General features: G+C 40.6%; 1 protein-coding gene across 2 annotated transcripts in view; it reads left to right on the forward strand.

Moving 5' to 3' along the window:
• The first annotated feature begins 2,837 nt into the window (after positions 1–2,837).
• The window catches only part of PAFAH1B2 (platelet activating factor acetylhydrolase 1b catalytic subunit 2), a 28,536-nt gene continuing 5,877 nt past the window's right edge, over positions 2,838–25,496 (forward strand). Inside the window, exons 1-5 of one of the 2 annotated variants that reach the window (XM_086339380.1) lie at positions 2,838–2,963; positions 13,002–13,089; positions 21,604–21,693; positions 22,610–22,726; positions 24,074–24,196. In XM_086339380.1, coding sequence (XP_086195506.1) covers positions 13,009–13,089; positions 21,604–21,693; positions 22,610–22,726; positions 24,074–24,196 — 411 coding nt within the window. In that variant the 5' untranslated portion in view covers positions 2,838–2,963; positions 13,002–13,008. The remainder of the gene's footprint in view (positions 2,964–13,001; positions 13,090–21,603; positions 21,694–22,609; positions 22,727–24,073; positions 24,197–25,496) is intronic. The other variant, XM_086339381.1, reaches the window with a different exon arrangement.

Below are 25,496 nucleotides of genomic sequence, written 5' to 3' on the forward strand. Positions count from 1 at the left end.
GTTGGCTTAAAGCTCAACATTCAGAAAACGAAGATCATGGCATCCGTTCCCATCACTTCATGGGAAATAGATGGGGAAACAGTGGAAACAGTGTCAGACTTTATTTTTCTGGGCTCCAAAATCACTGCAGATGGTGACTGCAACCATGAAATTAAAAGACGCTTACTCCTTGGAAGGAAAGTTATGTCCAACCTAGATAGCATGTTCAAAAGCAGAGACATTACTTTGCCAACAAAGATCTGTCTAGTCAAGGCTATGGTTTTTCCAGTGGTCATGTATGGATGTGAGAGTTGGACTGTGAAGAAGGCTGAGTGCTGAAGAATTGATGCTTTTGAACTGTGGTGTTGGAGAAGACTCTTGGGAGTCCCTTGGACTGCAAGGAGATCCAACCAGTCCATTCTGAAGGAGATCAGTCCTGGGATTTCTTTGGAGGGAATGATGCTAAAGCTGAAACTCCAGTACTTTGGCCACCTCATGCGAAGAGTTGACTCATTGGAAAAGACTCTGATGTTGGGAGGGATTGGGGGCAGGAGGAGAAGGGGATGACAGAGGATGAGATGGCTGGATGGCATCACTGACTCGATGGACGTGAGTCTGAGTGAACTCCGGGAGTTGGTGATGGACAGGGAGGCCTGGCGTGCTGCCATTCATGGGGTCGCACAGAGTCGGATGCGACTGAGCGACTGAACTGAACTGAACTGAAACACTAAAAACTGCCTGAGCCATGTGTGTATGCTAAGTGGCTTCAGTTGTGTTCAACTCTTTGCAACTCCATTAACTGTAGCTGGCCAGGCTCCCCTGTTCATGGGACTCTCCAGGCCAAGTGTATTCGACTGGGTTGCCATGCCCTCTTCCAACAGATCTTCCTGACCCAGTAATCCAACCTGCATCTCTTATGTCTTCTGCATTGCCACGCAGGTTCTTTACTACTAGTGACAGATGGGAAGCCTGTCTGAGCCATAGAGGTCTTCAAATATTTGCAGAGGCTAGTTTAACTAGTGTTCCCTGGGGGCACACTTCCCTTGTTTGTATTTCTTAATTAAAAAGTTGAAAACAAGAAAATACACAGATAGGTCATAGCTATCACATAGGCACAAATTCAACCCTTGATCATTTATTCCTGGTTGAGCAACATTTAATAAGTATCTGCTATTCATTGGGCATCATGCCAGGTACTGGGAATCCACAGTCTCTGCTCCCTCGGAGCTTAGAATATAGCAGGGGAGACAGTATATTAAAGTAGTAATTACATTATAATGTGTTGAGTGTTAAAACTGAGGAAATTCAGGATTCCATGGATTTATCCCTGGAGAATAATTCAAGCTCTGTCTTCGGTTATCAATACATTTCCAGATTGCTTTTTATACCATTGTCAGATTGGTATACCCCTCTCCCTTGGTTCTTGTCTTCGCATAGCAAAGATTTGCAATGACCAGCCACCTATAGCTCAAACAGATCAGATTTTATTAAGCAGGCAGTATTCTTAAGAAACTAGCTACAGCTGTTACAGCTCAAGTGGGAAACGAGCAGTAAGCTCCCAAGACCCAAGAGAGGGCAGACCCTGAAGAAGCCCCATTCCTCTTGGCTTCCCTTTTTATGCTTTCTGTCTCCTCTTCCTGGAGCCTGACTGGTCACGCCCAGGACAGGAGGTTCTGGCTCTGGTCCTCCACTTCCCCTTTTGTGGACTTAACCCCAACCCCCCACCACAGCCGACCCAGTGGTCTGCCATCTTGGGCTCCTTTTTCTATCCTACCTGACACCATCATTTGAGTTCCCCAAACACAAATTCTTTTCAATAAAACATTTAAATCAACAATTTACCTACTGGTGTGCTATATATTGTGTGAACATTTGCAAGAGAATTCTAAGGTAAGTTAGTATTTTATAGGAGGACAAATTATTTTGGATTCTATATGCCTGATAAATCACTTGACAGCACAGGTCATCTGAAAAATAATTTGATACACCTTGAAACTTTAGGCTTCCAGATTTTCACAGCAATCCTTAACGGGTTTTGTCTGCAAAAACAAGCCCCCTGATCATTTTCAGAGCTCTGGAAGGCTCTAGCAATTCAGACAAGGGTCTGAATTGACCCCATTCATTTTTAAAGGGTCAGCTCTGGATGTTGCTCAACCAAACGTTTTGCTAACTATAGCCTGCGTTCATCTTTTGCCCCACCTCTTTGCTGTTACAGATCCTGCATTTATATAGCATTTAGCACAGGTCTTTTCATATTGACTGTACGTGTGTGCGCGTGACGCGCGCGCACACACACAAACACACACGTCTTCCCCGAAACTGGATGGATCTCTAAAAGAAAAAGACTCCGGCTCTCCATACCCCTGCTATGGTATTAGTTTAAGAGGCGGTCATCCAAAATCCGTACATTCATCACAGAAACAGAAATTCCACCCATGAATGTGAGGCACTGCCTCATTAACCTCGGGGCCCTATTTCCCTCCCTCTGGCAGCAATCTGGTTTATTCCACGGGGTGGAGAAGGAAGCCAGGTTGGCGGGGTGGGAAGGGAATGGCGTCAGCGTGAGGTCACCACACATTGTCCTGAATGCCATCTCCACGCTGCGGTGATATGAACGCAGGATTGAGGGATGCAGCGGAAGGAAAGATAGAGGCCCAAGTCGCGCAGACTACATGCAAAACAAGGGCAGGGCAGAGAATAAAGCAGAGAACTCGGAAGGGCCCCGCAGGACACCTGGGGGGTAGTACCAAGCGCCCGCAGAAAGGGAGAGCAAGCAGAAGCAAGCAAAGGCCGGGCAGGATAGGGCGGGACTTCCGGAAGCCATTTGCCTGAGTGGCAGGGGAACCGGAAGTGGGGGCGCTGCAGCGGGTGCTGGGGCCGGAGGAGGGACGCGCCGGAGCGGGGCCGCCGGGACTGAGCGAGCGACAGACGCGCCACCCGCCGACGCCGCAGCCGCTGGGGGCCCGCACGGACCCTGTGCCTGAGTGAGTGCATCTCGAGGCGCGGGAAACGGGCGGCTGAGAGGCGGGGGTCGGAAAGGGCTGCGGTTTGTTATTGTGCGAGGCCCCGACCTCGCGTCCCCTCCCCCACCCGGCCCCTCCCCCCGCGCCTCCCCCTCCGCCCGCGACCCTCGGGGGGCCCTCGCACGCACGCGCAGTCTCGGCGGGCCCGGCGGCGGTTCGCCCGCACAGGCCACCGGGCCTCCGGACCGCTCGCCGCGCTCCTCGGAGCCCTGCCCCAGCGCCCCACCCCCAGGCCTGCGGCTTCCTCGGCCGCCCCGCCTCCCCGCCGCTTCCCGCGGCCGATCCCCGTGGCGGGGCGCGCCGCCCTGACCGGCCCCCCGGAGGAGGCCGCCCTGCGTCCTCCGCCGCTCCCCGGGCTCGCCGCCGCCTGCCCCGTTTCCAGCCACATTTCTGCCCCGGCGTCTCGGCCGCAGCCTTTCCCTCTGTCCCCGAGGTTGAATCTCTGACCCTTTTCTCCCCTTTCCTCTGTCTTGAGAGGCTCTTGGCGCTGACCCAGACCAGTTGCTCTTGCTTTTAGACGGACCACCTTTTTCCCCCAGACCTTTTTTTGAAAAATTTCAACTGTGCAGAAACTTACTCGTTGCCTCCTTTAATATATTCAAAAATAGACTGCCACGACTCAGAAGAGCTTATTTCTTAGAGGGCTGTCCAGTCCATTATCACCTCATTTTAAAGATGAGGCCCAGCGAGGCTGGTGATTTGCCCAAGGTCAACCAACTTAGGTAAACCTATTGATGGACAGGTTTTCTTAGATGCTTTTTATCTGGTCCGGGTCCATGTACCAGATCAGGATCTTCTGGCCTTCAGGTTTGTGATGTACCCGTGGCACAGTGACTCACTGTTTTGCTTTCCATGACTCCCAAGCCAGCGTTGCTTTTCATAATGTGTATACAAACATTTAGGAAACCAAACACATGAAGCTTCGGACTCTTTTTAGAGCTTACCCACGGAGAAAGGGAAGACCGCCCGGACCCACTATGAGCTCTCATTTCGTTCAGCCTTAAGTGAGGGGTATGATGGGGGAGGGGGGGTGATGTGGGGGAAGTGCTAAAGGTGTGGAGAGAACATGGGTATTGTCCCCCTAAGCATTCCAATATGCCTTGCCTAGGATATGCCTTGTGTCTTTAGATTCTTCTCCTGGGCACATTGTTCTGATATAAAGGTTGCCTCCTTGTGGGGCAGCAGGGAAGGAGTATGAAATCGTCTTGCTTTAATGTGTTGGCTTGGGCATTTGATAATAAATTATGGATGTGCTGAAACCCGGGGACCCATCCACCAGTCCACTGAGGCAGGGTACTCCGGATGAGGCCTGTCTTCTCCTTTAGAGAAAGCCTGCCAGCTCTCTCTGAAAATGAGGAGTCTTAGGTCAGAGTGGAAACATTCTAAATCTTTTTAATTCTTAGTGCGACTTTCCCTCTCCATCTGTTTCCTGACTCAAGAAGCATCCAGCTCAGCTTGAGGGTTTATAATTCTTTGTTGTTGGAACTAGACACACTACACCACTCTGGTACAAGCATTTGGAAATTCTGGTACTATATTTTTATAGTCTGAGTTAAGTAGAGAAGACGGAAAATTGGGAAATGCTGTGCAAGTCTCATCTTCCCAGAGAATTCATTTTAATGGACAGTTAAAGTTTGCCTGGAATAGAGTCTACTGATAAGTTAATTTCCTCGGACCTTTATCTCCATTCTGCTGGGCTTTTGTAACTGAACTTGCTGTTTGTGATCGCAGAAGCTAATGGCTTGCTGCATGAGGGCAGTTAATTACGAATCAGTGAGGTGAGATGGGAGTCAGATCCCTCTCTGGTGGTGTTTTTTTCCTGTTGTTACTAATTACAGCTTTCAGAATACTTCCATGCACTGCCCTGGGTTGCATAAGGTGATCCATTAGACTATAGGAAAAAATTTAGAACCTCTTTCTACATGAATTTTTTAGGAATGAAGTTTTTATTACCTTTAGTAATATTTAATACACAGGTTAACAGCAATTCACAACTGATTTATAACTATACATATATCAAGGAGCATTTCAAAAAGTTTCTAAAACATTAAAAAAATGCTGGAACCCCACTAATCTGGGCCAGTCTTTACTCATATGCTTTAGTTCTTTTTATGCTTTTCTAATAGATGTTCACCTCATCTCTGAGTTGCCTTTGGAGGAATCTGCTTTGAGAGACAGATGATGTCATTTGCAGTTCTGTGTGTTAGAAATTTGTCTCTCTGTACATGATATCCACTGGCCTTGTCTTCCCATTTGAAGACACTGTAGAATAAGCCTTAAGTCCCTTCCTAGTAATCTTCAAGTACTTTGACAGCCGTTTGTCTTGTGATCTCCTCTTCCCCAACTAGTTTTTCTACAGATTATAAACGTACCTATTACTTTCAACTATGTCTGATATGATGGTTTTTAAATTTCTCCTTGGCTCCTTTCCTTGAGACACCTTCTGGTTTGTCAAAAAAATTCTTCTTAGGTTCTTAACAAGATCTGAAAATGGTATCCCAAGAACTGAAATGTAGGTGAAGTGCCTGCATTGTGTTTTTAAGTGATAAGGGATGTATTTGGATATATTTTATTAGGGAGGCACCTCATATGCACAGTTCGTCATCCTTGTTTCTTTAACGATCCCTAGGAAAATGGTTTCAATTGTGTAATCATAGAGTGTTTGCTCTTGTTCAGTTGCTAAATTGTGTCTGACTGCATCCCCGTGAACCTGCAGCACTCCAGGATTCCCTGTCCTTTATTATCTCCCAGAGTTTGCTGAAACTCAAGTCGGTTGAAGCTGTGATACTGTCTAACCATCTCAGCCTCTGCCACCCCTTTCTCTTCTTGTCCTCAGTCTTTCCCAGCGTCAGGGTCTTTTCCAGTGAATCGGCTCTTCACAAAAGGTGACCAAAGTATTGGAGCTTCAGTTTCGGTCCCTCCAATGAATATTCAGGGTTAATTTCGTTTAGGATTGACTGGTTTGACCTCCTTGCAGTCCGAAAGACTCTTCTACAGCACCACAATTCAAAAGCATCGATTCTTCCACACTCAACCTTCTTTATGGTCCACCTGTCACATCCATCCGTGACTACTGGAAAAACCAGTAGTTGGACCTTTGTTGGCAAAGTGATGCCTCTGCTTTTTAACACACTGTCTAGGTTTGTCATAGCTTTTCTTTCAAGAAGCAAGTATCTTTTAATTTCCTGGCTGCAGTCACTGTCCACAGTGATTTTTGGCACCCAAGAAAATAAAGTCTGTCATCACTGTTTCCATTTTTTTCCCATCTCTTTGACATGAGTGATGGGACTGGATGCCATGATCTTAGTTTTTTAATGTTGATGTTCAAGCCAGCTTTTTCACTCTCCTCTTTCACTTTCATCAAGAGGCTCTTTGGTTCTTTCTTCACTTTCTACCATAAGGGTGGTATCATCTGAATATCTGAGGTTGTTGATACTTGTCCGGGCAACCTTGATTCCAGCTTGTGATTCATCCAGCCTGACATTTCACGTGATGTACTTGGCATGTAAGTTAAATAAGCAGGATGATAATATATAGCCTTGATGTACTCCTTTCCCAATTTTGAATCAGTCCTGTTGTTCCACTTCCTGTTCTCACTGTTGCTTCTTGACCTGCATATAGATGTCTCAGCAGACAGGTAAGGTAGTCTGGTATTCCCATCTCTTTAGACTTTTCCAGTTTGTTGTGATCCACACAGTTAAAGGCTTTAGCATAGTCATTGAAGCAGAAGTAGATGTTTTTCTGGAATTCTCTTGGTTTTTCTAATATCCAAACAAATGTTGGCAATTTGATCTCTAGTTCCTCTGCCGTTTCTAAATCCAGCTTGTGCATCTGGAAGTTCTCAGTTCACGAGCTGTTGAAGCCTAACTTGAAGGATTTTGATCATTACCTTGGTAGAGTGTGAAATGAGCACAATTGTATGGTAGTTTGAACCTTCTTTGGCATTTCCTTTCTTTGGGATTGGAATGAAAACTGACCTTTTCCAGTCCTGTGGCCATTGCTGAGTTTTCCAGATTTGCTGGCATATTGATTGCAGCTCTTTCACAGCATCGTCTTTTAGGATTTGAAATAGCTCAGTTGGAATTCCATCACCTCCACTAGCTTTGTTCAAAGTAATGCTTCCTAAGGCCCAATTGACTTCACATTCCAGGATATTTGGCTCTAGGTTAGTGGCCAAACCTTTGTGGTTATCTGAGTCATTAAGACCTTTTTTGTATAGTTCTGTGTATTCTTGCCACGTCTTAATATCTTCTGCTTCTGTTAGGTCCTTACTGTTTCTGTCCTTTATCGTGCCTATCTTTGCATGAAATGTTCCCCTGGTATCTCCAGTTTTCTTGAAGAGATCTCTAGTCTTTCCCATTCAAGTAGAACAAATTATTTTTCTCCATTTTAGTAGTGATCTCTCAGTTAACCCTGTGTCAGTTAAGTTTTGCGTCAGAAACACCTAACATGCTCCATCCAGGTGGGGAAATAAATGAGAAATAGTTGGGTGTTATATTAAAAGCTGGGCAATAGATTTTTTCCATTAGTGAGTGGGAAATGGAGCTGTTTTGTTGCTATATATTTCTTTACGTTGTATTTAAAGAATAAATACATATCTACTTTTTTTTAACTTATTTAATTTTGGTTGCACTTGGTCTTCATTGCTGCATGCAGGTTTCTCTAGCTGCGGGGCTACTCTTTGTTGCAGTGCGTGGGCTTCTGGATGGAGCACAGGCTCTAAACACAGGCTTCAGTGGTTGCAGCACACAGGCTCAGTAGCTGCGGCTCGTGGGCCCTGGAGTGCTCAGACTCCAGTAGTTGCGGTGCATGGGCTTAGTTGCTCCGAAGCATTTGGAATCTTTGTGAACCAGGGCTCGAACCTGTGTCCCCTGCATTAGCAGGCAGATGCTTATCCACTGTACCACTAGGGAAGTCCTCGGTATCCAATTTTGAAATCTAGAAAATGAGATTGCTCCTTGTCAGTCTCAAGAGAAGTAGGGCTTTTTGACTAGCAGGAAAGAAAGTTACTTTTAAAATTAAAACAATTATTAAGTGCCATATCAGATTTCACTTGACTAGCCAAACTTAAATCAAGAATTGAATGTAGACCCCCCCCTAAGAAATGAATATGGAAGGTTTAAAATGTTTTATTGGTTAAAAACAGAAGGAGAACCTCAAAAATAAACATTTTTATATAGCTGTTTGTTTTAACTTTGTAATCTTTTTTTAATGTATTTTAATTTTTCCATACTTTTCTTAGACAATGAAACCCCCAAACAGATATCATAGTCTTATTAGATCTATACAGGTTCATCTTGTAGTTCTTCCTTATTCTTGAAATGATATAGGTTCCCTTTAGGGAGTCAGCATGAACTGGTTTTTGATGAGTGGGCCAGATATGATGTAATTGGGGTCAGGCAAACCTCTTTTCAGTTACTTACTGCACAAATTACCTAAATTATCTGATCCTCATTTTCTTCATCTTGCAGTACTTTCGTGAGGATTGCAGGTGGTATGTAGAAAGCGTAGCATTGATACTAGTCTTTCTGTTGTTTTCAATAGTTGCATAGTTTAGTAGTCTGAAGAAATACAGATTGTGAATAATATTTCACATATTTAGTCAGATACGGGCTAAATCCTGAGCCCAGTTGTTTTTAGACCTAGGGTCATTTAGAGCTGAGTGAGTTTGGTTGCATAATTAGTGTTAAAATTGTTTTGTTGTAATTTCTTTTTTATGAATGAAAGTTTGTTTTTATGTTTAGGGCTTGTTACTTTCTGATCCTCAAAAGCTGCTACCTTGGCAATCCAAGGCATTTATTAACTCAGGGAATACTTACTGAAAAGCTGTAACTCAGTCCTCTTTCTGAGACAGTTTAGTTTTATTTGAGGATGCAAAGGAAGGAAATAGAGTATGGCCTCTTTTTCTGTAAGCCACAAAACCCAGCCTTTTCTCTTTCATCATCCTTTGCATTTGCCCAGAGCCCTCTTGAGCCTAATGTGTATGTATTATATATTCTCCAGAGCTGGTTGAAAACAATCTGGTTTCTTATTTGTCTTTCTTGAAGAGTAGCATTTCTAATTTTTCTGAATTTCACTTATTCGTTCTTCTGCACTGTGCTGTGCGGTGCTAAGTCGTTTCAGTATGGACTGTAACCTGCTAGGTTCCTGGGTCCGTGGGATTCACCAGGCAAGAACACTGAAGTGGGTTGCCACGCCTTTCTCCAGGGTCTCCTCTACTATCAGATGCCATATTTAGGCTCATCGTTAATCACATTTTATCAGTGGAGACCTGTCAAAAATAAAAGTACCTAGTAAACATTTGTCAAAAATCAGTGCCAAAGCCCACAACTAATTTTATTATAATCTGTAGTACAGGTATATACTGTACTATAGATTGTATAGTATATTATAATCTGTTTAGTAATCAGTGATTTCTAATCATTGATGTATTCTTAAGTGTATGACTTTAGTTCTCTAATACAGATATCTAGAAAATATCTAATATATATATTATTATATAGATATGTGGTCCACTGGAGAAGGGAATGGCAAACCGCTTCAGTATTCTTGCCTTGAGAACCCCATGAACAGTATGAAAAGGCAAAAAGATAGGATACTGAAAGAGGAACTCCTCAGGTCAGTAGGTGCCCAATATGCTACTGGAGATCAGTGGAGAAATAACTCCAGAAAGAATGAAGGAATGGAGCCAAAGCAAAAACAACACCCAGTTGTGGATGTGACTGGTGATAGAAGCAAGGTTTGATGCTGTAAAGAGCATTATTGCATAGGAACCTGAAATGTTAGGTCCATGAATCAAGGCAAATTGGAAGTGGTCAAACAGGAGATGGCAGGAGTGAACATCAACATTCTAGGAATCATTGAACTAAGATGGACTGGACTGAGTGAATTTAACTCAGATGACCATTATATCTACTACTGTGAGCAGGAATCCTTAGAAGAAATGGAGTAGCCATCATGGTCAACAAAAGGTTCTGAAATGCAGTACTTGGATGCAGTCTCAAAAACAACAGAATGATCTGTTTGTTTCCAAGGCAAACCATTCAATATCATGGTAATCCAAGTCTATGCCCCGACCAGTAACGCTGAAGAAGCTGAATTTGAATGGTTTTATGAAGACCTACAAGACCATCTAGAACTAACACCCAAAAAAGATATCCTTTTCATTATAGGGACTGGAATGCAAAAGTAGGAAGTCAGCGAACACCTGGAGTAACAGGCAAATTTGGCCTTGGAATACAGAATGAAGCAGGGCAAAGGCTAATAGAGTTCTGCCAAGAGAACTCACTGGTCATAACAAACACCCTCTTCCAACAACACAAGAGAAGACTCTACACGTGGACATCACCAGATGGTCAACACCGAAATCAGATTGATCATATTCTTTGCAGCCAAAGATGGAGAAGCTCTATACAGTCAGCAAAAACAAGACCAGGAGCTGACTGTGGCTCAGATCATGAATTCCTTATTGCCAAATTCAGACTTAAATTGAAGAAAGTAGGGAAAACCACTAGGCCATTCAGGTATGACCTAAATCAAATCCTTTATGACTATACAGTGGAAGTGAGAAATAGATTTAAGGGACTAGATCTGATAGATTGAGTGCCTGATGAACTATGGACGGAGGTTCGTGACATTGTACAGGAGATAGGAAACAGGACCATCCCCAAGAAAAAGAAATGCAAAACAGCAAAATGGCTGTCCGAGGAGGTCTTACAAATAACTGAGAAAAGAAGAGAAGTGAAAAGCAAAGGAGAAAAGGAAAGATACACCCATCTGAATGCAGAGTTCCAAAGAATAGCAAGGAGAGATAAGAAGGCCTTCCTCAGCGATCAATGCAAAGAAATAGAGGCAAACAACAGAATGGGAAAGACTAGAGATCTCTTCAAGAAAATTAGAGATACCAAGGGAACATTTCATGCAAAGATGGTCTCAATAAAGGACAGAAATGGTAAGGACCTAACAGAAGCAGAAGATATTAAGAAGAGGTGGCAAGAATACACAGAAGAACTATACAAAAAAGATCTTTACGACCTAGATAATCACGATGGTGTGATCACTCACCTAGAGCCAGACATCCTGGAATGTGAAGTCAAGTGGGCCTTAGGAAGCATCACTATGAACAAAACTAGTTGAGGTGATGGAATTCCAGTTGAGCTATTTCAGATTCTAAAAGATGATGCTGTGAAAGTGCTGCACTCAATATGCCAGCAAATTTGGAAAACTCAGCAGTGGCCACAGGACTGGAAAAGGTCAATTTTCATTCCAAAAGAAAAGCAGTGCCAAAGAATGCTCAAACTACCACACAGTTGCACTCATCTCACACGCTAGTAAAGTAATGCTCAAAGTTCTCCAAGCCAGCCTTCAGTAATACGTGAACCATGAACTTCCAGATGTTCAACCTGGTTTTAGAAAAGGCAGAGGAACCAGAGATCAAATTGCCAACATCTGCTGGATCATCGAAAAAGCAAGAAAGTTCCAGAAAAACATCTATTTCTGCTTTCTTGACTATGGCAAAGCCTTTGTGTGGATCACAATAAACTGTGGAATTTAAAGAGATGAGAATACCAGACCACCTGACCTGCCTCTTGAGAAACCTGTATGCAGGTCAGGAAGCAACAGTTAGAACTGGACATGGAACAACAGACTGGTTCTAAATAGGAAAAGGAGTACATCAAGGCTGTATATTGTCACCCTGCTTATTTAACTTCTATGCAGAGTACATCATGAGAAACGCTGGATTGGAAGAAGCACAAGCTGGAATCAAGCTTGCCGGGAGAAATATCAATAACCTCAGATATGCAGATGACACCACCCTATGGCAGAAAGTGAAAAAGAACTAAATGGCCTCTTGATGAAAGTGAAAGAGGAGAGTGAAAAAGTTGGCTTAAAGCTCAACATTCAGAAAATGAAGATCATGGCATCCGTTCCCATCACTTAATGGCAAATAGATGGGGAAACAGTGGCTGTCTTTATTTTTCTGGGCTCCAAAATCACTGCAGATGGTGATTACACCCATAAAATTAAAAGACGCTTACTCCTTGGAAGGAAAGTTATGACCAACCTAGATAGCATATTCAAAAGCAGAGAGGCATTGCTTTGTCAACAAAGGTCCGTCTAGTCAAGGCTATGGTTTTTCCAGTGGTCATGTATGGATGTGAGAGTTGGTCTATAAAGAAAGCTGAGTGCCGAAGAATTGATGCTTTTGAACTGTGGTGTTGGAGAAGACTCTTGAGAGTCCCTTGGACTGCAAGGAGATCCAGCCAGTCCATCTTAAAGGAGATCAGTCCTGGGTGTTCATTGGAAGGACTGATGTTGAAGCTGAAACTCTAATACTTTGGCCACCTGTTTGTGAAGAGCTGACTCATTTAAAAAGACCCTGATGCTGGGAAAGATTGAAGGCAGGAGGAGAAGGGGACGACAGAAGATGAGATGGTTGGATGGCATCACCAATTCAATAGACATGGGTTTGGGTGAACTCCGGGAGTCGGTGATGGACAGGGAGGCCTGGCGTGCCGCAATTCATGGGGTCTCAAAGAGTCGCACACGACTGAGCGACTGAACTGAACTGATACAGATATGTAATTATATATCTGTAATAATATAGATATCTAATATATTTATGTAAGATATCTTTGAACCGTACGAGTTTAGCTCCTTGTCATTTGGTTGTTACATTAACATGTATTCATGAAAAGTGAGTGTAAGTGTAAGGTATATACCTGGAGCAGACTTTTAAAATGTAATGCACTGTTCCTGAATGGTATTCAAACCTGTCTGGAAGTCTAATAGTGCTGGAATATTTATGGAACTTGTGCAGTCATGTCCTGGAACCCATCTGCTGAAAATAAACTCCAGTTGCATCGTTCCTAGGCAAAACCACAATGAAATTTATTTAATTCTTATTCTTATTTAAAGCCTGACATGTAATATTTAAGTAAGCGGTAACAGACATTCCTGTCAGTGAACAAAACATGACATAGACCTTTTTTCCCTCAGGTGTAGAATGAGCCAAGGAGACTCAAACCCAGCAGCCATTCCACATGCAGCAGAAGATATTCAAGGAGACGACAGATGGATGTCTCAGGTAAAGGAGGTGCACGTGTTATCATTCACATAGATGAATCTCTTCAGTTTTTAGAGTCTTGACCAAAGCTACGAAAGGGTGTTTTTAATGGCCAACAAGAACTAATTACTGTAAATAAAAATTTTATGTTAGAGATGTCATTCTAATCACCATCTGATGTTGGAACTGAGAAATATTTTAAAGCGTGTTCATTGCCCTTTGTTAATTTTAGTAGATAGCGAGGTTTCTATTTTTTTTAAGCTTTTTTAAATTTCAAAGTAAGTTCATAAGTATGCAACAAGTATTACAAACAGTTCAGAAAGAACTTCCTATATCCTTCATCTAGATTTGCCACTTGTTAACATTTTGCTGTATCTGCATAATTATTCTGTCTGTATCAGTTTATACTATTTACCAACTTAACTGTTTTTTCCAAATCATTTGAAACTATGTTGCAGTCTTCATGATGCTCCTTTACCCTTAAATATTTGAGTGTTTTCTAAGAAAAAGAATATTCTCTCACATAACTGCAGTATAGTTATTAAAATCAGGAAATTTTACACTGACAGTATACTGTTACCTCTGGAGAAGGAAATAGCAACCCACTCCAGTATTCTTGCCTGGAGAATCCCATGGACAGATGAGCCTGGCGGGCTATAGTCCATGGGGTTGTAAGAGTCGAACCCGACTCAGCAGCCAGCCCACCATACTGTTACCTAACGCAAAGACCACATTCAGGTTTCTTCAGTTGTCTGTTGTTGCTATCAGTTTTCTTCCCAGTCTTGGATCACACATTGTGTTTGCTTGTCATATATCTCTTTATTCTCCTTTAATCAGAAACGTTTCTTAGCCTTTGTTTTTTATGACTTGACCATTTGTATAGGCTGTTTATTTTGTGGTGTGTCCCTCAGTTTGAGTTTGTCGTCTTTTCTCGTAATCAGGGTTCGGATTATACATTTTTGGCAGGAATATCAGGGAAGTAATGTCTTCCGTGCATCACACAGAAGGCATTTTGACGTTGGTTTGTCTCATTGGTGATACTAACTTCGATCACTTAGTTAAGATAGTGTTGCCCTAACCCAGTCCTAATTTGTTGTAATACAGATTTGCAGGTTCTTCCTTTATTCACGTGGGTTATAATCCACTGTAATTTTGAAAGTCAGGTTGTCCCAGGTTTAGCAAGTGGGAATCCCTTCAGTCTCTGGTGCCGTTGCCTTCTTAATATGTCCTATTATTTTGTTTTGGGGTTTTTTTTTTTTCCCCCTTTTTTTTGCCCACTGGGTTTTTTTAGCACCCTTTTTTTAAATCAGTATTTTTAGCTTGCTTCTAATAAAGTGTTACCACTTAAATATATTTACCCTTTATCTATTTTGAACCGTACTACCTCTTGAACTAACAAGTTCTATATGATTTGAAGTCTCCAAAGTTTACTGTTTAAGTATTTCATGATTATTTTTGTACTCTTCATAGTTGTATTCTCTTTCTATTTTTGTCTTCTTGGGCTTAAAAATCAGCCTTTAGCTATTATATTTTGAGTGGTAGTTTTTTATTTTGAGTGTTCCCCTATGGATCAGTTACTTGGTTATTCTTTCTTAATCTTTCTCATTTGTTTATATCTTTCAGAAAGTATTATGGGGACTTCCCTGGTGGTCCAGTAGTTAAGACTTTGCGCTCCCAAAGCACGGGGCTTAGGTTTGATCCCTGGTCAGGGAACTAGATCCCACATGCTGCAACTAAGACCCATTTTAGCCAAATAAATACATACATATTATGAAATATTTTGAGCATCTGTGTGTTTGCTTCTCACTCTAAAAAAATACAGCATTGCTGAAACAATTGTGTTCCCCATATATGCCTCATTGATCACATTTCTTTCTCTTTTTACCTCCCCAGTATCCTAAATTTTTTTCACATATTTAAATACTACATATATAATCTCTAAACAGTGTATTTAGTATTTTTGCGTGTTTTTAAACTATGTAAATAGTATCTTCCTACTTATTTTTCAGCATCTTTCTGAATGTGTTTTTTCTGCAGTATATCATACAGGTTAGAAGTATAGCTATAGTTGATTCTTTTTTTTTTCCTCTTTAGTATTTTGTTGCTTTATGTGAAAATACCGCAGTGGGTTATTCATTTTCTCATTGATGGGCACTTAGGTCATTTATAAGTTTACTGAAAAGTAGTAATAAAGCTAGATTTATTTGTGTGTGTGTGTGTAGCTGGCATAAATTTAGCAGACGTTAAATAATTAGCACTGACTGGGAAAAAAGATAGTCAAATGAAAGAAGAACATGACTTTAATTTTTTTAAAAAAGCTTGTATAATATGGAAGGACTAATTTGTATTAAAATATATTGTGCACCTAGATCTTGGCTTTTAGATACAGTTCTCCAGCGAAAGGAACCAGGGCTCTTTGGAGAAATTGTTGATTTTATAGCCAAAGCAAAGAAAATAAAAAGATGGGCCTGGAACATCTTACAGTGAAAGAAAACAAGGAACTGCTCAAGAAAGAAAAGGGAAGGGGGAAGAAAAAAAAAAAGGTGGCCAGTAGAAATAGCACTGAAGTCATGGGTCCCCGTGCAGCACATGGAACACACACCGTATTGGTGGAAGACACACCGTATTGGTGGAAGACACACCGTATTGGTTTCTCTCATTGATGACATTAGCTTTGACCACCTGGAGCAGACCTTAAAGAGCGCCCAAAGTGCAGTGCTGAACAGTTTGAGCAAAATGATAATTGATAATATTGGTTTATAACTAAGAATAAGTATTCATTAATCCATTCCCTGTAAATAAATGAATGGATGAATAAATAGGAGAGGAGGGCAAAATCTTCTTTACAGAATGAATAAATATAGAAGGAAGGAGGAAAAAGAAAACCATGGATAGGACATTGCAGTACTGTAGGCAAGATCCATTGAGGAATACTAACATTAGTGAACACAGCTTTAAGGAGAAACAATATATTTGCTTAGTATCTCCTTGTAAATTACTTTGGTAGCTTTAACATATGACTGCACATTTTTTGATACCCTTCCCTCTAGGAACTGGTGCTGAATTTAGTGTTTTGCTTCTAACAGAGTGTGGAACAGAAAATAGTGACTTGGTAGTGGAGAAAACTGGCAAACACCACCTTACCTAAGTGATCAGTGTTAACATCACCAGTAGTAGGTCATGTTGGTATCATGTACCCACTGATATGATAAAGAGGGGCACATTACCTCTGTCATCGTATTCCCCCAAAATCCATAACCTCAGTCTGTTCATGGGAAGACATCAGACCCAAGTTGAAGGACCATCTGCAGAACACCGGAGCACAGCTGAATGTGTTGAGGTTATGAAAGGAAAAATCAAGAGACTGTCCCATGTTGGAACAGACTAAAAGAGATATGAGATTAAATACAGCGTAATATCCCACATTGACTCTGGAAATGGGCATTAGTGGAAAAATTAGTGAGATGTGAGTGCAGTTTATTTTGGTTGCTAGTATTCCCTAATGTAAATGTCTTATGTTTGACGGATGTACCATGCATATGTACAAATACTGTACAATGGTTGCAAATCTTCTGTAGATCTAAAATTATTTCAAAACAAAACATTAAAAAAACAATCATGATTAAAACAAGTATTAAAGTGATACTCATGGAGTGTTGCCAAACTATCCATCCCTAATCTAGACTTAAGTACCACATATCAAGAAGTAGCTGGAACCAACGAACATGTCCTCCAGCACCACAGGAATGCAGTCAACAGAGTCCAGACTGTGGAGATTAGACTATGACCTAAGATTCTGTAGGTCAGACAGTCATAGTCCTTAAAAAATAAGTTTGGAAGGTGGTGACTGAGGAAGATGGAACCTGTACATTAAAAGGGATTTTTTTTTAAATTTAAATTTATTTATTTTAATTGGAGGCTAATTACAATATTGTATTGGTTTTGCCATACATCGGCATGAATCCGCCATGGGTGTACATGTGTTCTCCATCCTGAACCCACTTCCCTCCCTGTACCATCCCTCTGGGTCATCCCAGTGCACCAGCCCCAAGCATCCTGTATCCTGCATTGAACCCGGACTGGCGATTCATTTCTTATATGATATTATACATGTTTCAATGCCATTCTCCCAAATCATCCCACCTTTTCCCTCTCCCACAGAGTCCAAAAGACTGTTCTATACATCTGTGTCTCTTTTGCTGTTTCACATACAGGGTTATCGTTACCATCTTTCTAAATTCCATGTATATGTGTTAGTATACTGTATTGGTGTTTTTCTTTCTTACTTCACTCTGTATAATAGGCTCCAGTTTCATCTGCTCATTAGAACTGATTCAAATGTATTCTTTCTAATGGCTGAGTAATACTCCATTGTGTGTATGTACCACAGCTTTCTTATCCATTCATCTGCTGATGGACGTCTAGGTTGCTTCCATGTCCTGGCTATTATAAACAGTGCTGCGATGAACATTGGGGTACACGTGTCTCTTTCAATTCTGGTTTCCTCGGTGTGTATGCCCAGCAGTGGGATTGCTGGGTCATAAGGCAGTTCTATCCAGTTTTTTAAGGAATCTCCACACTGTTCTCCATAGTGGCTGTACTCGTTTGCATTCCCACCAACGGTGTAAGCGGGTTCCCTTTTCTCCACACCCTCTCCAGCATTTATTGCTTGTAGACTTTGGGATCGCAGCCATTCTGACTGGCGTGAAATGGTACCTCATAGTGGTATTGATTTGCATTTCTCTGATAATGAGTGATGTTGAGCATCTTTGCATGTGTTTGTTAGCCATCTGTATGTCTTCTTTGGAGAAATGTCTGTTTAGTTCTTTGGCCCATTTTTTGATTGGGTTGTTTATTTTTCTGGAATTGAGCTGCAGGAGTTGCTTGTATATTTTTGAGATTAGTTGTTTGTCAGTTGCTTCATTTGCTATTATTTTCTCCCATTCTAAAGGGATTTTAAGAGACAAATTGTCTGGATCCTGATTTTAAAAAACATAAAATTTCGTAACATTGAGTTTGAACACTAGTTGTTTGTTGATATTAAAGAGTTGCTATTAATTTTAGAAGAGTAGAACTGGTATTTTGGTAGTGAATTTTTTAAATCTTTTAAGAGTTACATATTGAAATTTTTATACATGAAGTGCTCCATCCTTGGTTTGCTTCAAAGTAACTTGAGAATGAGATGGGGCAGTAGTTGCTGAAATGTTGAATTAATAATGCCCATAGTTAGATGATTGCTGTAACTGGTGATGGATATATGCAGATCCATTGTATTGTCTTGCTTTCCTGTATGCTTGACATTTTCCATAGTAAAAATTTTTTTTCAGGGTGATACTAAAAGACTTGACTGTAGACAAATTTAATAGCAAATCATATCAAAACAGTAACCAGCTAAAAAAGGTTTAGCAGCAGACAGAAGTATTTGCAATAAATATTACAGATGACACACTGATGTTTTTGTTGTATCATCAGTAAAAATATCCTCAGATATACTAGATAAATATCTCAATGAGCATGACAAGAACTGTTTAACTTTTTGTTTCCAAAAGGTACAGATTAAAACAATGAGGAGAAGAAGAAGGAGGGAGAGGGAAATATTAATGACCAGTACAGGTGTGACTATCGGAGAAGGCGATAGCACCCCACTCCAGTACTCTTGCCTGGAAAAGCCCATGGACGGAGGAGCCTGGTGGGCTGCGGTCCATGAGGCCACTAAGAGTCGGACACGACTGAGCGACTTCACTTTCACTTTTCATTTTCCTGCATTGGAGAAGGAAATGGCAACCCACTCCAGTGTTCTTGCCTGGAGAATCCCAGGGACGGGGGAGCCTGTTGGACTGCCGTCTGTGGGGTCGCACAGAGTCGGACACGACTGAAGCGACTTAGCAGCACAGGTGTGACTATGGTAAAATGAGTTCTTATACACACACGCTGGAGTCAGTATAGATACAGCCAATAGCCATTTTGTTAAGAATTTGGAAATATCTCTAAGACCCATAAAAGTGTTAATCTTTGACCTAAAAACCTACCAACATGTAAAAAAAAAAAGTAAATTTCTTCATCTCAGTCAATAGGAGGTTCCTGGCAAATTTTCACTAGGAAAAGAGCTAAACAAATGTACGTCTCACTGGATGCATCAGTAGGATATTAAGTAGTGTTAGAAAGTATGGTTATAGGGGATTCCCTGGCAGTTTAGTGGTTAGGACTCCATGCTCTCACTGCAAAGGCCCTGGATTCAATCCCTGATCAGTAACTAAAGTCCCACAAACTGTGTGGCCTGGCCAAATAAGTAAATGAACATTCTTTTTAATTTATGTGATAAAATTTTTTTTTTTAATTTTTTTTTATTTTTAAAAGAAAATCCATCCTGAACCCTCCTCCCTCCTCCCTCCCCATACCATCAAAATTTTTTTAAAATTATGATTATGGAAATCATGTAGCCACATAGAAAAATGTTTTTAATATAATATTATATGCAATTATAATGGCCCTATTTATTGAGTGCCTATTGGGTGCTAGCAAAAAGCTGGGTCTCTTTTATGGAACTCTCATTTTTACAACTCAAACAGAATTGTCAGAAGATGTGGAAGCCTTGGGTTATGTACCTGCTTAAGGTCGCTGATCCGAAAGTAGTTAAGCTGAAATTGGCACATAGGTTTTTCTGCCCCCAAAGCTGTGTTGCCAGAAGGAGATGTGCATATATTTCAACTATTTTAAGGCGGGGGAGGAATGGGGAATGTGTGAAAAAATGATGAGAAAAGGTACCCCAAAACATTAATAGGTACTGGTTAAGATGGTAGGGCTATAAGTATTTTGCTTTGATCTTTTCTGTTTTTCGAAGCTCATTGCAACTATTTAAAAAGGAAATGTAAAGGACTGAAACCATTAGAACAGCAGAGCTTAAATTCCATGATGTTCTTTAAAAGTGAGCTGTTTTTGTTGGTATTGAGAAGTAGTTGATACCTGAGTACCCACAGAGAGATGACATGATGTGAAAGAGCACTACTCAGTGAAATTAAAGTTTTATTCTTGCTCATCTTATCCCTTAAGTTTAAAAACACTGTTGAAATAATAGTAATTTTTAAAAAATGATTGAACCCTGGTTGGGGATCTAAGATCCCACCGCACTGCGCAGCCAAAAAAAAAAAAACACTCTAAAGTGCTTGCTTTGGCAACATATATGCAAAAAAAAAATTGTTTACACAAGAAAAAAGAAAAAGCTATCCCAAATCCTGTCAAATTAAGAAGAGATGTCTTAATTGTCAAATTATTTCCAGAAATGTTTTTGTATTTTCACCAGTCTCAGTGGAATATCTCAGTTTCAGCACAGTGTCATCTCCACTTGTATTACCAGCAGAAACACTTAAGTAGCATCTCCACCTTAGGGGAAGCATAATTGAATGTAGCGTTTAAGAAGAAACTGCATTTGGACCTTTCTATAGAACTGGGTTAGAGACCTGCTAAAGCATTGTGTTAATTTGTTTTGGGGATGAATATAAAAACTTAAACTGTGTCTTCTGGTTTAACATCAATGAATAAAATCTTTTTACCTTAAGAGCAGAGAGAAGCATGCCTGGGCTAGGTCACCCCAGCCTAGAAACTTGGATTAGACTGAAAAAGCCTGATTCTTAGTTTGCCAACATCTCACATTGAGAGGTTAGCAGACATTTTCAAAGACCATACTAAAATCATTCAAATAAAATGCATGCCTTTTGATTGGATCCTAGTTTTAAAAATAGATAATATAAAATACTTTATTCAATTCTTAGAACCATTGTAAAGATTGAATATTAGTTGTGGGATTATTGTTCATTTTCTTAGATGTATTGATAATAGTTCTATGGCTTTACAGTAGACTGCCCTTATGCTTAGGAGATGCTTGTGAAATTTTTTGTTTTTGATGTGTCTAGCTGCGCCAGGTCTTGGTTGCGGCGTGTGGGTTCTTCAGCCTTCATTGTGGCATGTGAGCTCTTAGTTGCAGCCTGTGGAATCTAGTTCCATGAACAGAAATCGAACCTGGACCCCCTGCATTGGGAGCACAGATTCTTAGCCACTGGACCACCAGGGAAGTCCTTGCATTTGGAATATTTAAAGGTGAAGAATCAGAGTGTGGCAGCTTACCCTCAGATGATTCACCAAACACACAGATAAAGCAAATATGGGAAAATGTTGAATGTAGGTGGAGTGTGTACAGGTAGTCATTGTATTACTTCAGCTTTTCATATGTCTAAGTGTTCTTCATAAGAGTTGGAGGAAAAGATAAGCTTTATTTAAATATATATATGTGTGTGTGTGTGTGTGTGAGAATGCATTTTTCTGTTCCGGTTTCTGCAGCGTTCCAGTTTTCTCGAGCACATGAGAATGATCAGTTTGGTAGGACCCAACAGTTAATTGCAGTTGAGAGGAATCAGCTTTAGGGACAGACCAAAGAGAATGTTTAATAACAGAGTAACTGGTTGGACAACTGTTCTAAGCCAAGAAGTCTCACAGGGAAAGAAATGCCAGCTTCTGATTGTTCTTTCTTCCTCACACCAGCACAACAGATTTGTCCTGGACTGCAAAGACAAAGAGCCGGATGTCCTGTTCGTGGGGGACTCCATGGTACAGTTGATGCAGCAGTATGAGGTAAAGTGAAGGGGCTCGGGTGGTCCTGGGCTGCTAATGTCAACACATCCGTCAATAACAGACTTTCATCCATTCTGCTCTAATTCGGAGTTAGAAGGGAAATCAGACCTACTTGATGGGATTCTTGGTGCCATCAAGCACGAGACAGAAAATGTAGCATTTTTATTAGTACACTCCCCTTTTTCCATTGGCTTCCAAGAAGCCTTACATTATATTTGTCCTAGTCATGACTTTCAGTTCTTACTTGCATTTTACTATTTCTTTGCTTGTATTTGCCCATTTTTGTCCTAGCTGTGATTCTCAATTCTTACTATTTGTGTTTTACCATTTTAAAATGTTATGTATTTTTGGGGTGAACTTTTGAATCTCTTTAGGCATTCTCCCAAGGGAAATTTAAAAGAAAAGATAGGTTTCTTTTTGTGTTTAGCACTCTTGCTGCTGCTGCTAAGTTGCTTCAGTCGTGTCCGACTCTGTGCGACCCCATAGATGGCAGCCCACCAGGCTCCCCGTCCCTGGGATTCTCCAGGCAAGAACACTGGAGTGGGTTGCCATTTCCTTCTCCAATTAAGCACTCTTAAGTTTTTTCATCTCATGTTTCTACTTCCCCTCATTTCTTTTAAGTGATTTAATAAAGGGAAAGATGAATATATTGAGTTGACTGCTTAATTATAAATGTTGGTACCTATTAAGTGCACAACCTCTGCGTTGTGACTCAAGTCCTGAGCTGAGGCCTAATGCTGCACTGAGAGCTGAGTTCCAAAGCGCTTTCGGCAGTTGGGAGCATACCACTTGGGGTGTTAATATTTGAATACAGAAAAAGGAAGCTGTTATTTCAAATGCCTCACAATACATTGCAGTTGAGGGATTTTATTTCCCAATAATTTTAGCTTAAATAAATGAATTTTTCTCTTTTTAGATATGGCGAGAGCTTTTTTCTCCACTTCATGCACTGAATTTTGGAATTGGGGGAGATACAACAAGACATGTTTTATGGAGACTAAAGAATGGAGAACTGGAGAATATTAAACCTAAGGTGAAATGAAGCTTTTTTAAAAAAAAAAAACCTTAATCTTAAGTCTTTTGCAGAGAGTTAAATTGTCAGAAACTGGTAGTTTTTAAGAAAAATTTCTTCTGGGACTTCCCTGGTGGTCCAGTGGCTAAGATTTCATGCTCCCAATGCAGGGGGCATGAGTTTGATAGTCAAGGAACTAGATCCCACATGCCACAACTAAGACCTGGCTCGGCCAAATAAGTAAAAAAAAGTGTTTAAAAATTTTTTTTCAGTTGCTTCTTTAAACCATTATTTCATTGTTGTTCTTGGCTTCATGCCTTTTTAAGATAGATGATTTTATCATTGTTTAAGAACATTCCAAATACATGCTTAATTACGGATCAGTGTATTGCTTGTGTGGCTCATACTTGAAATTGTTACAATTATCTTCCTCTGCTGTTGGAAGAGATTTGATGCTAATGAGGTTTGCTATTCTATGGTCCCGAGGCAGTAAGGGGAGGAAAGTCCTCAGAGGTGGGCCATTGGAGCAGGGCTATGATTCACTTGAGGAAGTAATTTTGGATTCACTTAACACACAAACAGATTGGTATTTACGGCCTGCAAGTTCTTCTAAAGGAAATTTGAAGCAGATGTGAACAAATGTTCAGCACAAACATGTACCCAGTGCCTTATCAAATTATCAGTGTCCTGAGTTGGCATGCTGCATATAAGTTTTTCCAACCCCAGACAACGAAAAGAGAACAAAACTGAGGCACTGATAACAGTTGCCGTAGTAGAAAGTGTTTTATTTTTGCCTAATAGAAAAACTCATGCATATTCTTTTTGTGCTAGGTGGAAATTACTTCGTTGGGTTACATGGTAAGATGTATGTCTGTAGATGATAGTCACCATGTAAAAATTTTTGTTAAAGCAGAAAAACTTCAGAAAACTATAACCAGCCTCCATGCCACTGACTTTACCTTAAGTAGAACTGTGTATTTATACCCACTACCCTCCCTTGGGTATTTTTATTTTTATTTTTTCTAGGAGGTTACATCTACTAGAGTCCAATTAAATGGGGTTTTTTTTGTTTTTTTTTTTGGTATAGTTTCTGGATTTTAAGAGATTAACTACCAATTCCACAATGATAAAGAAGTTTTCCTGTCTCTTCCTAGCACAACTTTACCACTTAAGTATTGCTTTGTTTGGAATTTATCCTGATATTAATATATATGAGCCCTATATTACTGTTTTAAGATGGCCTGCCCTGTTGAAGTTAACCATTTGAGAAGTTCATCTTTCCTTTTTTGATTTTTGAAATAAGATTTTCAACTAACTAGTGGACATTCCTTTATCCTGAGTGTCTTTTCTTCCTTCCCTCAATTACAGGTCATCGTTGTCTGGGTAGGAACAAACAACCATGAAAATACAGCAGAGGAAGTAGCAGGTGGAATCGAGGCCATCGTACAGCTTATCAACACAAGGCAGCCACAGGCCAAAATCATTGTATTGGTATGTGGTCTTTGGGTGGGTGGAGACCTCAGTATCTTAAAGTAAAGGTGAGGTGTCTTTTTAGAAATGGGATCACTCATGAATATAGAGAATCTTTAGGTTGGAAGCAGCTTATGATGCTCCTGAGAAGCTCTTGTCTGGTATGTGCCATTGTCTTATGGGTCTCATCATTTCCTAGAATCAGCTGTGGGGATTATCTTTTTTCTGCTCATCCTTATTTAGAATTATAAGTTCTCTTTATTGCCTAAGGTAGACTTCATTTTTTTCTTCCCTTAACTTTAAGTTTTCTGATCTTCTGATAATTTTTTAAATGCATATGACATTTTTTCTAGTCCTGAGTTCTCTTTTTTTATTAGTTTGTTTATTTGATTGCACGGAATCTTGATTAAGGCATTTAGAATCTTCCATTTTTGTTGTAGCATGAGGGATCTTTTTTTTTGGTAAGTTGCAAGCATGTGGGATCTAATTTCCTCACCAGGGATCAAACCCAGGACCCCTGCGTCAGGAGCGTGGCGTCTTAGCCACTGGACCACTAGGGAAGTCCCCTGAATTCTCTTTTCATTAGACCTGGGTTTAGACTAGCCTAGATCTGTTGTTTTATTCCATTGTCAATATAGTAAAGGTGGTGTATTTATCAGGATCTCTGAATTCTTTATCAGAGATTCCATCAGGAAGAAAATAGGTACTTCATAACCTTACCCCATGAGGAAATGTTACCCTCCGTACAATTAAAAGCATTGTCTTTATTATCTCAGGGGTAAACAGCTGTTTATTTCAGTGTTAAAGTTTACCTGTAGGCATTCTTAGCCAGCTAAAAACATGTTTTTGAGAAATCTCGTATATATTCGGTGTTTTAATGAGATAAGTGTTATTAAGGTAGTCATTTGTTCAAAAAAAGTGTGAGAATCACTATGTACGAGGCACTCTCCTAGGTCCCGAGCATGTAGAGATGAGTAAGACGTAGTCCCTCTCAGGGAGCTGGTAGATGGACATTGCAGGATAAATACGTAAAAGTTGACATCTGAGTTTAGTTTTAAAAAATTCATTGGTCTCCAGACAAATGGAGAAATGAAAGAAGAGAAAGTATTACAGAGAAGAAAGAGAGGAGGAAGAGGGAGGAAGAAAGGAAGGAAATGATCAAAGACTTCTTCATATATGTGTGTGTTGGGTGAGTGAAGGAGGGTACTAGAAGAATTGAAGGTTATCATGGAATAAAGTTCAGGTCTGGGGTAGTTCGGAGAAAGAGGCCACAGTTCCCATGTTAGGAGTTTGGATATTATAGCAGAGTTCTGGGGAGCCA

The sequence above is a fragment of the Bos grunniens genome, chromosome 15, assembly GCF_055505025.1.
Source record: "Bos grunniens cultivar Pamir isolate PY7600 chromosome 15, Bosgru_T2T1.0, whole genome shotgun sequence".
Taxonomy (NCBI): domain Eukaryota; kingdom Metazoa; phylum Chordata; class Mammalia; order Artiodactyla; family Bovidae; genus Bos; species Bos grunniens.